The sequence below is a fragment of the Phycodurus eques genome, chromosome 10, assembly GCF_024500275.1.
Source record: "Phycodurus eques isolate BA_2022a chromosome 10, UOR_Pequ_1.1, whole genome shotgun sequence".
Taxonomy (NCBI): domain Eukaryota; kingdom Metazoa; phylum Chordata; class Actinopteri; order Syngnathiformes; family Syngnathidae; genus Phycodurus; species Phycodurus eques.
The window spans coordinates 17,708,072-17,723,353 of record NC_084534.1 but is presented as its reverse complement, the minus strand read 5'-3'; the positions used below and the strand labels follow the sequence as shown (position 1 = coordinate 17,723,353).

Below are 15,282 nucleotides of genomic sequence, written 5' to 3'. Positions count from 1 at the left end.
AAATTATTGAATTTTTTTTCGAAGAAGAATATTTATTTTATTTCTTTAAAAAATATAACTTTTTTTTAATCAGACTTTTTTGTAAATATACAACCTTTTTACTCTAGGAAGCAAAAAAATTTTTTTTTCTTTGGAAAAAAAATCCATTTTTTGAGAAACAAAATAAATTTCAAAAAATAAATACTACAGTTTTTTTTAAGTAAAATAACATTATTCTGCTAATATTATGACTTTTTTTCTCAAAAATGGGGAAAAAAATGTGAAAATTTACTTTGAATTGTCATCGTCTAATAATTTTTCCTTTGAATTTTTTCTAATGTTCTTAGATCAAAAAGGTAAATAAAATCTCATCGAGTACTGCCACTGTGTCCCGTTTAAGACATTTTCTGCTGCCATGAGAACGTCCTCGCCGGGAGATCAGTGATGTGGAATGAACGTGTTTCTCCAGGATCATTGTGAGAATGGCAAATTACAACCAGACCACCCAGGAGATCGCTCGGCCCACTGAGCTACTGGCGGGGGTGACCGCGTACGGCGCCAGCCTTCAGACCCTACCCAACTACGTGACCGTGGACATGGCCCGGCTGCTGAAGAACGTCCTGCTGCAGCAGACGCAGCCTCTCGATTCCCGGGGGGTGCCCACACTCACCAACTTTTACACCAACTGGTACGTCCAAATGTGGCCATTGAAGCACAGTCACTCGTACTAGTAATTTACTCTATTAAAATTACGACTACCTTTCTCTTGTAATATCCCAACTTTATCCTTCTAATATTTCAACTTAGTCTTGTAAAATTTTGGATTTACTTTCTGAATGTAGTTGACTTTAATCTCAGACAAGTTTCACATAATATAATGACTTTGTTGTTGTGCATTTTATTTTCCTTAAATTTTCCAAACGAAAAGCTATACAATCTCACCTCTTTTTCGTAAATCACAATTTTATTCTTGTAATATTGTAACTCTATTGTCATAAAATGAATAGTTTTCTTGAGACTTTGTTCTCCTATTTTTTTTACATCTTTATTTTAATTACTTTTTTACTACTTTTTTACTAAACAATGTCACCATTTAATTCTCATATTTCTACATTGTTCTTTCTCTAAAAATGAACTTCCTCAAAGTACTTCAACTTCTGTCTTGTAAAATAATGAATTTTCTATTTTAATATTACAACTTTAATCTCATTATATTTTGACTCCATACTCATAAAATTCTGACTTTTCTTCTGTTTTTTTTCTGTTTTTTGTTATTCAATTATCGGAAACCTTTTTACATCTACATTTTTTCTGGTAATATTGCAATTTTATACTTTAATTTTGTATTATTTTGAAAAGAATATTAGTTTATTCGAGCAATATTGCAATTTTACTCTTGCAATGTTTAGACTTTTTCTCGTGATATTTATGCTTTTTTTTCTTGGAAAATTAAGACAAAAAATGTAATAAAATGTAATACCTTTTGGTAACATACTGTAGTCTCCGGTTGGTTCCCCCCAACAGACTGCATAATGGCAACAGGGCTTTAGTTCTCCCTGAACCGTAATCGTTCTTCATGTCTGCCTGCGCACCGCAGGTACCTGGAGAGCCTACTACGCCTGGCCAGCAACTCGCTGGTCGTGCACTGCCCAGCCATGCACTGTTTTGTCAATCAAATATCCGACAACAATCCCGCCTTCAGAGCAGAAGAGTTCTCGGACATATCAGGTTAGCCTCGCAATTTAATATCACTGTGCAAATCTGTCATTATTAAATTAGATTAACACTCATTACTTTAACAAATAACAAACTGGACCACATTGGTCATCATCAAAGTGTTGACTGATTGGAGAAAAACTGGAAAAATTCCATCAATGCTGTAGAGCATTGCCTTGATACATTTTACACCTTGGTTTAGTTGTCATGGTTACAGGGAAGTAGAAGCAGTGGTCAAAACCATAAACTGTCACAATCCTATTTTAGCACACTTGAAGGAAGCATATTTTGCATTTCCTTTTACAATAATAAACAGTTCCCAGCTATCTCAATATAAGGTATGTAACGTTCTTCAGTCAAAGTATAAAGAATTACAGCTCACTTAATCTCCATTTGTCACTTTATAGTTTAATTCACCGGGTTTTAGGTGGGCACTTTGGTCTCATGCAAATGATGAAGACTCTTCCCTTACAACACTTTTGCAAGCATGACATGTATGGGAGATACTTAATATTATGGAATAAAAAATAAAAACATTTATATTATAGCTTAAGCCTTAGGGCTGTCGCTGTCGAATATTTTTAGAATCGATAAACCTGTACTGTATTTGGTCGAGTACTTAATTTGGGTAAACAAAAAAAAAACACTAACTACCATTCAGCTCACTCATGCATCAGGTTATATGTACAGTACACATCTAATAGTGTCTTAAAAATCACTTACAGACGCTCCTCTATCGTTTTAGCCAATGTTTTTCCACTGACAGTACGTACGTCGGTAACAAATGTCCGTGTGGTAAACATGGACAGTAGCCAAATAGTTCCGGGATGCGCAAATTGGTTCCCGGCGGCGCGAATATGCTTTTATTAATACTTTTTATTGCCTTGAGGCAGAAATATTTGTGTCGACCAATTTTTGTGGTCGCCTTAGCCGCGTTTTTTAGCCGATTTTTTTCACAGCCCTACTTTCAATACCAATCCCACAAGCTCTAATCCCATTGAAACATACACTTTTCAAACACATTGTAAACATATTTCAACACTCACAAAATGATGTTTACAGAAAATGGTGAGGTGAAACACAATAAAGTCAGTTTTGACAAAAAACGAGGTGCTTTTCCCCCCCATTAAGTAACCATTAACGCCATAACTCACACACAGAGAGAGAATAAACTCCCCTCACTAAGTGTATATTTCAGTGCGTACAGTCCTGTATCGTGTTCCTACCTCGAGTGACTCATTGGCACGCAGTCCATGAAACACCTCCTCCAATGTTAAACCCGCACACACATCCTTTTTAAAAATATCTGTATTGGTGGGTCGTGATGTGAATGTGATCCCAAGATGATGATGTGAACAGAGCTGCGAGCGCTGGCCGAGCTGCTGGGCCCGTACGGCCTCAAGTTCCTGAGCGAGAACCTCATGTGGCACGTCACGTCGCAAGTCAGCGAGCTCAAGGTACCCCAGAGGAATCACGGTAACACATGTGTACATACATCTACACAGCATCACGTACACTTGTACTCCAAAATATATATAGGTACAGTGGTGCCTTGTAGTACGAGGGACCCGACTCAAGTGTTTTCTTACACTCTACAGTATTGTATTAAAACATGCAAGCATGACATAATTTAATTGAATGTAAAGAATTAAACAGTTTATGCATCATAATTCAATGGACTTTGTGCTGCTCCTTCTGGTATGTGCATCTTGGCCACCGGGGGCAGTATAATGCATACACATGTACTACACGTAAATTTGATGATGAAATACAGAACTTGGCAACAAAGCAACAGTAATATTACTGTAACTTCTCGTGTATAATACACATTTTTACCCAAAAATCTTTTATAAAAAAATCGAGGGTGTGTATTACACACAGGAAGAAGGAAAATGAAAACATTTTGTCACATTGTATAGATGTATCACGCTACCGAGGGTTTGTGGGAAAACTTAATTCCAATACGATACGTAACGTCTTATTTTACAAATGTATATATAATATTGTAACATAATTTTCGCTACTCCCTGGGAATCATTATGTCCCAGCGGGCACCACCATATTGATATCTGTTATCATATCATATCATATAATTTGCTATCGCGTCTGTTTGACGGCATCGGATTTAGTGTCTTTGTTTACTAGAGGGTAGAAACACTCACCAGTGAATTTGTAATGTACTAATATACTAAATTTAATAATAATAATAATAATAATAATAAATACATAAGTTTAGATATTTTTGGTCTTTATTGCAGTGCAATTGTATGTAATGTAGCAACCAGTGTGCATCGATTTGTTTAAATACATCGATAATGATGTATAATAATGATTAACAAAATAAAAGGGCAATAGCAATTATATGGTTACAGTAATGATAATACCGTTTTGTTATTCATATTATGTAATATAATTTTTTTACTGGAGTGCAAGTATATTATCAGTAGTAGTGGTGGTCGCATTTCAACTTTTATTTTTATTATTACAATGAACTTTGTACACCACCTGATAATGGTAATACATTTTCTTACTATGATTAGAAACTGGTGGTGGAGAACATGGACGTCCTGGTGCAGATGAGGAACAACTTTGATAAGGCAGAAGAGATGGCCAATCTCAAGAGGATGCTGACAGGCGAGTGATTTGGTGGGACAAAAGTATTGGGACAATTTGCCATGATTCTGACACGAAGTAGACTCATAGTCCCTGTGTTTGATGGCGTTCTTCCATGCCAAACTCATCCAAGCTTGCTTTTCTGCACTGGCATACAATGTTAAAAAAGCACCGAAGTGCACTTGTACTAAACAAGTAGCCACCTCGTGGCTACAAACACAGTTATGTTTTACTTGGTACGAGAATAACCATATATGATCACATGTAGCAGCCTGTTCTGGTACGTTCCCATTACGAAAAGCAAATTTCACAAGGCTTGTTCCGATGCCACCAGGAGGAGAGAACCTGCTGAAGAGGATGACCATCATCGGAGTGATCCTGTCCTTCAGATGGATGGCGCAGGACTGCCTGAAAGAGGTGACGCTGAGCAAGACATTTTAAACCACCACGAGACAATGGAAGGGCAAAATATTAACTGTAGATCTAGCAAAATCTGCCCAAAAAAAGAATTTTTTTACATAACTGTATTTTAACAAAGAAAAAATATGTTTTATAGTATTATTTGTTAAGTAATGCATTTTATTGAACATTATTTTGCTAAAGTATTTATGTAATTCTATATACTTTTTCAAATAAAATAAAAAATCCTGATACAATACAAAATAGTAATAAAATGAAGTAATTTATTTGGCTGTATTTTATGTTACTTGTAGAATTTAATTAAAGTATTTATTTTATTTAGTAAACAAAGAAGATATTTTTATGTACTTTTTATATTTTTATTTAATTTGATTTATTTTATTTGCTAGACTATAGTATAGCTTCCTGAGGAAGACTCCCATTTTGCTCCCAATGCTGTAAAAAAATATTAATCATTATTTGTTTTTACTTTGTATTTAATATAATAATTGCGCATTATATTATTTTAATAAAATGAATTTATTTTTCAGCAATTTATATTGCATATATGAAATAATGTATTTTATTTGACATTGTTTTATTGTTCATTTAATAAAAGAACATATTGTAATACTTGAAACTATTTTAAAAATTCAAAGTCTTATTTTATTTGATGGATAGACAATTGTATTTCTGCTTGAGGAAGAAACAATTTGGTCCTAAGACTGTCAAAAATGAATATAATTCTTTATTAATGTAATTGTGTTTTTTATTTTATCCTAATTTTCATTAATTTACATATTATTTTGAAATCAAATATTGTATTTTACTTGAACAACCATATTTTGCTCCGTATGCTGTAAATATATTTGATATAACTATTTTTTAAATAAAATTAAGTAATTTGTTTCACTTTATATTATTTATTTAGAATGGATTAAATTTATTTAATTTTTTCATGAACTATAAACAAAAACAATAGAATAATTATTATACAAACTGAAATATTTTATTTTTATTTTACATTGTAATTTGTATAAGATAAAGTAATTTATTTTAATGTATTTAACAACATATTTAATTTTATTTCACTAACCTTTGACTCGTAATGCAATGCAGGTGCTGCAGAAGCATTGCCCTTTCCTGATGGGCCCCATCGAATCCCTGAAGGACTGCATCTCTCCTGACACAGACATCAAGGTACAAACACAGCGTCTCACATTGGTTAACTCATGGGAAAAGTTCCAAGTGGAATAAACATGTATTTATATTTACTGCTGTGTATTTACATAAGAGACGATATGGAATTTTGTTCAAATGTTAAAGAAGTAGGATAAAATATTTGGTCTATTTGTTTAAATAAAAGGACAGTGTGGACATTGTGGAACGGGAACAACAAATGTGTGCCCGCCGTTACCGACCAAATTAAATTCCTTATGTCCCCGTGGAGCGCTCTTATGTGAACATGACACGCCGAGGCCCACGCCCACCCCCCCACCCCCCACCCTTTTGCTTACGTCCGGCCCCTGAGTGCGGCATGACAGCCGTGCCACAGCTCAGACCAGGATAACCCCAAAGACGTCAGCAGCCCCCCACCGCGTCCCCGCCCACCAACCCTCCACCCGCCGTGAGAGAGACCACATCAGTGGAAACCCCATGTCAGTGCAAGTAGGGCAACATCAACATTCACCCTCGAGTCCGCTTTAATCGAACTCTTGTTTGTTTCCTCCATGTTTAGGTTACTGTGAAAAAAGTTCGTTTCCAATTACGAGATGCACAACATGTCAAATATGTACACAAAAAAAGTGTGGGGTTTTTTCATGGAATAAAATCAACCGACCACCCAGATTTCTCTCTCCCCAGCCACTTCCTCCAGCTCTTCCGAGGGGATCCCGAGGCGTTCCCAGGCCAGCCGAGAGACATAGTATCTCCAGGGTGTCCTGGGTCGTCCCCGGGGTCTCCTCCCGGTGAGACGTGCCCGGAAAACCTCACCAGGGAGGCGTCCAGGAGGCATCCTAATCAGATGCCCGAGCCACCTCATCTGGCTCCTCTCAATGCGGATGGCAGAGCTTCTCACCCTATCTCTAAGGGAGAGCCCGAACACCCTGCGGAGGAAACTCATTTCGGCCGCTTGTATCCGGGATCTTGTTCCATAGGTGAGGGTAGGAACGTAGATAGATCGGTAAACTGAGAGCTTCGCCTTTCGGCTTAGCTCCTTCTTCACCACAACGGACCGATGTGAAGTCCCCATCACTGCAGACGCTGCACAGATCTGCCTGTAGATCTCCTGTTCCCTTCTTCCCTCACTCGTGAACAAGACCCCAAGATATTTGAACTCCTCCACTTGGGGCAGGATCTCATCCCCGACCCGGAGAGGGCACTCCACCCTTTTCTAACTGATTCTCATCCCAGCCACTTCATACCCGACTGTGAACTGCTCCAGTGAGAGTTGGAGATCACGGCTTGATGAAGCCAACAGAACCACATCATCTGCAAGAAGCAGAGATGCAATACTGAGGTCACCACACCGGACCCCCTCTACGCCTCGGCTGCGCCTAGAAATTCTGTCCATAAAAGTTATGAACAGAATCGGTGACAAAGGGCAGCCTTTGGGGGCAGTCCAACCCTCACCGGAAACGAGTCCGACTTACTGCCGGCAATGCGGACCAAACTCTGACACTGGTCGTACAGGGACCGAACAGCCCGTATCAGGGGGTTCAACACCCCATACTCCCGAAGCACCCCCCACAGAACTCCCAAAAGAACACGGTCGAACTCCTTCTCCAAGTCCATAAAACACATGTAGAATGGTAGGGTGAACTCCCATGCACCCTCGTGGACCCTGCCCAGAGTGTAGAGCTGGTCCACTGTTCCACGGCCAGGACGAAAACCATACTGCTCCTCCTGAATCTGAGGCTCGACTGCCTAACGGACCCTCCTGTCCAGCACCCCTGAATAGACCTTACCATGAAGGCTGAGGAGTGTGATCCGTATATATCGTAATAGTTTAAACTGTAAATAATGGTACATACATTGAAGACTCTCCATAACAACCCAGGCTAAATTTACAGTAGCTCCTCCCCGGCATACGAAGGTGTTAGTCTCCGTCAAGATTTATCACTACAAATTGACACCCATTTCTACTTACAAGGCTTTGAGGCCATCTTCTGAAATTTCAAAGCGCTACAGAAAAGCGCAAAAATCGTAAAGAGTTGAGTTTATCAGCAAATAGCTGGCGATAGATTCCACAGAAAAAAATCGGGATAGGTGAAATCACAAACTTCTCGCTTGCCACCAATAAGAGAAGAGAGTGATGACACGTGGTTTGTCGTGACATATTTTTGTTCATATTTTATCTCGAGTCTGGAATGTATTATCACAGTGGTTCTCAAACTTTTTACACCATGTACCACCTTAAAAAAAATACTTTGCTCTCCAAGTACCACCATCATGACCAACATTACAAATACTGTAATTTTTCGTGTACAATGCACATTTTTTCCCCCCTCAAAATTGTCAAAAGTCAATAGTGTACATTATACATAGGTATAGAGGAAAATGGAAAAAAATGCCACCATTTAGAGGTTATGAAAAAGCTGTACACTTTCATTCCAACATGTCATCGCCACCTAGAGGTTATGAGAAAGGGGTACACTTTGATTCTAATAGGCTACTACCACCTAGAGTTTAGAAAAAAGGTGTAGCCTACACTTTCATTCCAATATGACAGGAGTATGTATGACGGCAGTATACTGTATATGTACAGTTGTGCTCCTAACTTTACATACCCTGGCAGAATTTGTGTAATATTGTTTTTGTTTTTTTTAAATACGAGTGATGACTGAACAACAACCATCATTAAGTTCTTTACGGTTATGTTTTCTTTAATGATAATGCTTTTCTGAAATGCTTGACAGTTTAATTTGAATCCCATTAAAATAAAATAAAATGTGTTTCGCCCGGCCTTTCATGTTTTCTTTAAAGAATTGTACTCATCTTACAGATTCTGCCTGGGTAATCAAACATTTGAGCACAACTTTGTGTTTTCTCCTTTACTAAATAAAAGTAGGGCTGTGAATTTCAAAATAAGAGAAAATAAAGTTCAAATAAAGTGCTTAACTTCAGAATAATTCTTTGAAAAACCTAACAAAATACAGACACTAACTTCATGTTTTGATCATATGGGTAGAAGTAAAATCATGCATTGTAAAAATGCATTATACATGGGTAGAAGGGTTTTCCAGAATTTTGAGGTCAACTTTGGGGGTGCATATTATGCATGGGTGCGCCTTATACACGGGAAATTACGGTACAAATGCAGTCGTGCAGGAGGTATCACAGTAAAATTATACAAGCAAAACAAACTGCAGGTGTCTTAAACTTAAAAGTTAAATACAACTGAATTGTACTTCTTTCGTGTACCATTACCACTCGTGGCACCCATGGCACACTTTAAGAATCACTGTATTAACGTGTTTCCAGGTGACACTTAGTGTCTTCGAGTTGGCCTCAGCTGCGGGAATGAGCTGCGATGTAGACCCGGCGCTCGTCTCCGCTATCAGAAGCATGCAGACAGGTGATCGAAAAACTATATGTGGTGGTTATGATGCTACAGATTTCTTTTAGCAAATGAATGTTTTCTAAAAATAACCCAGAAATATATGCAGATAACACGTCCATAGACACGGAGTACAAGCTGTCATGCTTGCTGCTGGTCTTCATCGCAGTGTCCTTGCCGAGCTTGGCCCTGGACCCCAACTCTTCCTACAGCCGAGAGCATGGAGGTGCGCATTTGTTACATTCAATGGCAACACCGTGACAAGATCAAGTGTTCACACGGCCCTCAACCCGACTTTCATCAGTCATCGTGAATGAATACATTCAATAGGTTCACCTGCACAATCACAGTCCAGCAAGGGATCATCTGATGTCTTAATAAAGTAACTAGCATGTTAAATGTACTAAAACAGTGACATTCAAGGCTTATGGTATGGTACAGTATGGTACGTTATTTAACTACATAAGTAGGGGCGAAATGTTTTCCCATTTAAAAATGAACATTTAAAAAATAATAATCTCATAATAACTATTTAAATCTCAATCAATTACCCCTTTGTTATTGTATGAATAAAAATGTATTCGTCAATAAAAAAAAAAACTTTATTTTCATAAAAATCCATCTTTAACCTGGAAACATGACCAGTAATCTTCAAATATTACGTCTCTATTCTCGTATAAATATGACATTAATCTTGTCTATTTAGTCTCTCGTAATATAAAACTTCATTATCTTGATTTGAATCTTTAATAAGAACATTACAACTTTGTTCTTGTAAAATAGGTTTTGGTCATATTAAGACTTCACTTAACATCGCAACTTGTGAAAATGTTTACATTTTATTTTCTTAAAAACATTATTTACTTTAAATTGTTTTGCTTAACATTACCACTTTATTCTCTTCAAAAACTAACAGTACTTTTTCATGTTGTTTTTTTGTAATTTTGGGGGTAAAATTCAACTTGTAAAATATTACTTGGAAAAGATGTAATGTTACACATTACAACATTTTTACTCATATTTAACGTGCAATTTTAATACTCAATGCATTTTTCCTTTGAAGGCCAAATTTCAGCACTGACTTGAACATGCGAGTGTACTTAATATTGTGTACAGCAGTGCGTGCGTAAACAAGGCACACCACCCTGAGAACAGCATGCGTGTCATACTTTCCACTGTCAAGTACGTCTGCGCCTAATGAGAAACACGTTTTTTTGCGTTGAGACTTTTTGTTTACTGACGTGCATCGTTATAGTCACTGCTGCTGCTGCATGTGCTGACCCCAAACTATTTGGCGCAGTGCCCACGTTAATGGCTCAATCGAAGCGCGCCGTGTTATTTACTTCGCTTCAACTTTCCACTGGCGAGCTCCAAAAGTGATCGAGCCTGGAGGAAATGTGGCCAGCTTGCTTCCGCCGAATCTTAACAGATCATTAACAAAGTAGCGCTAATCGGCGGCCGCAAAAACATCCTTTTTGGGTTCCGCTTACTGTACGTCACGCACTCACGCTCACATTCACAGATCACAAACACACACACTTACAACAGTGTTCTCTGAGACACACACACTCACCCTCAAACCTGTCCCTCACAAGCATACACTCTCACATCGTCACTTTTGTCTGTGTTAATTCATTGCATTGCTGTTTCCGTCAGGCCACAACAACAACGTCCACTGTTTGGCGCTGGCCATCAACCACGTGGCTGCCGCCATGTTGACGGTACAGAACAAGAACATAGAGCAGCATCTCAAAGAGTTTCTCCTGGTCAGTGCTCCATCCAGAAAACCAGTCCATGTTTTTTGTTCCCACCTGAAATCAAGCTAGCTGTTGGAAACATTCACAAATTATCAGGGTGGAAAATCACTAAAACTGCAACTGGTATAATGCTGACGGAAAAGGAAAGAATTGACCGTAATCTTGCTTTGACGAGGTCACGAATTATCCCTGGTACTTTTCAGAAAATAGATTTTAAATTGTGATTGGTACGGACGTGAGAGACAACGTGTCGCCATTTGAGGTTAAACATCATCCATTTTGTTCAAAATCAAAAGACTTCTTACTTTGATTCAAAATCAGTGGTGATCTAGATTTTATAAAGCCACGATTCCTCAAATAATCCTTGGATTGGTTTCAATCTGTGCTCAGTAGGGACACGGGAAACATGTGGCAATAAACGGCAGCCATTTGTGGATGACCACTCAAAAGCCATCACGTTCTTGCCTCAAAAACAATACAAATACTCTTGGGAAGCCTGGTTTAAAATTGTGATTTATAAAAAAGGGGATACTGTATAACCTGCTCCCATTTGTTTTGTCATCTTGCCCCCGATCACGCAAAATCAGTAGTAATCTTGCTTTGAAAAGGCCATAAATAATCCCTGGTACTTTTAAGAAGATCCCTTTCAGAAGTACCACAATCCGGATCGGTATAAAAGATGAGCAATAGCTTTCCACCATTTTGTGGTTGTTCAAAAATCAATAGAGCTCTTGCTTTGAATCAAAATCAACAGGGATCTTGCTTGGACGTGGTCATAAACAACACTTTGAAGACGACTGGTTCAGAATCGTGATTGGTACAAAGTTGAAAAACAATATGCCTCCATTTTTCTGGTTGATCACTCAAAATCAATAGGCAAATTAATAAACTTTCAGTTCTTTAATGTTTATGTTTCGTTACCCCCATCCAACACACACACAGCTGGCATCTTCCGCTCTACTTCAGCTTGGAAAAAACGAGCAGAAAGCCGAGAGCAAAAACAGAGAGTCCGTCTACCTCCTCCTGCACATGGTAAGGTCACACCGTTTCCACGAAATGCTTCACGGCACGGTTTGGAAGGTTAATTCCGCGACAAAATTAAAGTTTATCTCCACCTCCAGAGTGAGCTTCATTCTTATTGAGTTGCATCTGTGATGAAACATCTACCAACAGGTGCAAATAAAATCACTAATGCCACACTCAGTTCAGGTTTACTGTCAAACTAATCATAAAAACAAAGAGAATTACATGTTGTGTAGAGTGGATTCATATATTTAAAATATATATATATATATATATATATATATATATATATACACACACTCACACACACACATGACTTGGTCTCGCAGGGGGGTCCACTGTACACAACATGTAATTCCCATTGTTTTATGTAAACATAAACTGGGTGTGTCATTAAACAGCTTGAAACCTATTTTTTGAAGAATTTTTCACTATTTGCCAAACTGTAACTTATTGTAAAGTGAGTTGAATTGAGATAAATGCCACCATACAGCGCTCGTATCTCAACTTTGAACTCACAAATGAAAGCAAAAAATTCGTATCTCGAAAAGCTCATAATTCGGGTCAGTCATATTTCAAGGCACTACTGTACTTGTACTTTTACTCAAGAATCGCTGTCAGCTACTTTATACGAGATCACAAAACCACTTGTCATCACTCAGTGTTGTATCATCCAGCGTTAGCGTGTATAAATGTGCTGCAGCTCGTTCCGGTACAATTCTTAGTACCCATCACGACACTTGCTATTTGAACCCCACCCCCCCCCCCCCCCCTCCAAAAAAAGTGTACAAAACTGAACTGACTGATACAGTGTGGTGTAAATTAAGATAATCCTATCTGACGTCCTAACTTGTGATCTATCTTCTTTATTGTTTAGATTGTGGAGGAGTCTGCATTCTTGAGCCAAGACATGCTGGAGAGTTGCTTCCCGTATGTTCTGCTCCGCAACGCCTACAGAGAAGTGTACAAGTCCATTGTCATCACCCTAGGGTGAAGACATACTGAGATTCACTGTAAACACTTTCATTCAATGTGTTTAAATGGGAGAATTCATGATTATGTTCACTTTCAGGCAAATGATCTATATTTAAATCCTCTGGTCATTCAGGTGTATTCTGTAACAAGCTCTCAGTGCAAACGCTGCACTTTTCAGACTGGAAAGTCGTTGATGCCCATGCGTATTATTCTTTCAAACTTTCCGTGAATAAAGATCTTAATTATATTTAGTTTGTTTTTCTTTTCTTGGGCCCCGAGTCAACATGTGTTCCTCATCTGTTTCGTGCCGCCCTACCGCCTACCTCATTTACCCAATTTCGCCAAACTGAAATGACTTGAGGCTCTTTATAGAGACTGTTATGAGTAAATATTACTAATATAGTTAACAAATGATGTTAAATTATTATCGTGGATTTTTTTTACAAATTTAAATTATTCAATTGGATGCATTTTTAAATAAAGCCACTAAAATGTGTGTTTATTTTTTAGTTTCATTACGTAATTAAAAAATATTTGATGAAAGTTAAAAATAAAATAAAATTTTTAGTTTTCAAAATATTTTAATTGTAATGTTTTTTACTGTAACTAAATGCATTTATTTGTTTTTTATATTGATTGCAAAGACAAAATTCCTTTTAATGACTTCAGTAAGATTTCGATTTCGTTTTTTTTTATATTTAAGGTACCTAATTAGTTTTTAGTTCACATAATTAATGGTAAGACGTAAAAAGAAAGAAAAGAAACCAGATTAAATCAAATTGTACATTTTGTTATACATGCTTAAAATGTTTTATTTTAAATAGATCTATTATATTTTTAGTTAACTCAATTACATAAGCTTTCAGAGGATAAATAATATATGCCTGCGAGTTTTGATAAATGGTCTGTTAACAAACGTTGCTCCACCATTTGTGTTCAAACACCCATTGCTTAAAGGGTTTAACACAGCAACACGATGCTATGTGTTCAACTTCTATGGCGATTTGCATTATTTGTTAGCAACAGACTTTAGTGAGGCAAAGCTAATTTGGTTGTTTCAATTACGCAACGTGTAATTATCTTTGTTCAATGTTTAGTTTTACAGTAAAAATCAACTGGGAGTGTCAAGCTTGAAGACTTTTTTTTTTTTTTAAAGAACTGTTCAATATCTTCGAAACGGCTGCTTGTTGTGAAGTGAGTTAACTACCACCATACAGCGTTCATATCTCAAATTTTTGCTCACAAGTCAAAGCAAAAAAATCGTCCAAACGGCTCGTGTTTCGCAAAACTCTAAAGTCGGGTCACTCGTATGTCAAGCCAGGAATTTATGGAAATGTGCTATTCTGTAACTTCAAATAATTTTGTATTGCTGACGCCTACAGTCTTTGTCTTTCGTGCAATTGGACTATTACTGCAGCTCCACAGTGTGTTCCTGTCCCGAGACACTTGGGCCAGTTAATGGTGGAAAGTCTGGTCCTGATATAAAGACTCTCTGCTGATTGTGTTGGTGACGCAGAGCCTCTCCTGCTGACTTGTGAACCTCTGAGGAGCCCACAGGCGCACACGTTGTGCTCACACACGCATGCACTCTCTCACAGTACACACACGCACACAGTGTGCATACACAGAGGAGAAGGCATGAAGAACGTGTGAGCGTAAACACAGAGCAACGCCGGCTTACTAACATGAACCACGGCAATGTATACACACATGCTGGATTTACAGTAAGGCGCGGGGTCTCATGTTCATTTTGGGGGCTCTTGGTAACACAAGACACACATACAGATGCCAGAGGTCATGACACACCCTCAGAAGATATGCAGAAGACCGCCTGATGGAAATCTGATTCTTGAGACATGGAGGACCTCATTGGGCCCATAACGCTGATTTTTCTCTTTCTCTTGCTTTCTCTCTCTCGCTCTCTCTCGCTCTCTCTCGCTCTCTCTCACTCTCTCTCCTATATGATATATAAAAATACAGTATATGTTGTATAATATGAATATGACATCATTCTGTCAGTTGTCCAATTGCTCAGGCTGTAGCATTTTGCTGAGAGCTAAAGGCTAACATTGATGTGCTAACATGTCAGCTATGATTAGCATATAGTGTAAATAAACTATAGTTTTGTGATTTTTTTGTCTCAGTGGTATTTGTGTTTTTTGTGGTACTGTATTTTTGTTTTTTGTGCTATACAAAAATACAAAAAACTAAAATATGAAAAAAATATTGCTATGCAAGGGAGTTATTCTCAGATATGTATTT

General features: G+C 37.8%; 1 protein-coding gene across 13 annotated transcripts in view; it reads left to right on the top strand.

The window, feature by feature from the left end:
• nckap1l (NCK associated protein 1 like) overlaps positions 1-13,250 on the top strand; it is a 28,572-nt gene extending 15,322 nt beyond the window's left edge. For 5 of the 13 annotated variants that reach the window (XM_061687228.1, XM_061687227.1, XM_061687220.1 and 2 more), the window contains 10 exons: positions 449-667; positions 1,577-1,707; positions 3,055-3,152; positions 4,236-4,329; positions 4,643-4,725; positions 5,827-5,907; positions 9,190-9,283; positions 9,363-9,491; positions 10,922-11,031; positions 11,965-12,816. In XM_061687228.1, the coding sequence (XP_061543212.1) occupies positions 449-667; positions 1,577-1,707; positions 3,055-3,152; positions 4,236-4,329; positions 4,643-4,725; positions 5,827-5,907; positions 9,190-9,283; positions 9,363-9,491; positions 10,922-11,031; positions 11,965-12,177 (1,252 nt within the window). In that variant the 3' untranslated portion in view covers positions 12,178-12,816. Of the gene's footprint in view, positions 1-448; positions 668-1,576; positions 1,708-3,054; positions 3,153-4,235; positions 4,330-4,642; positions 4,726-5,826; positions 5,908-6,570; positions 6,864-9,189; positions 9,284-9,362; positions 9,492-10,921; positions 11,032-11,964; positions 12,817-12,922 lie in introns of those variants that run through there. The other 8 variants (XM_061687230.1, XM_061687226.1, XM_061687223.1 and 5 more) reach the window with 4 other exon arrangements.
• Positions 13,251-15,282: the final 2,032 nt, after the last annotated feature.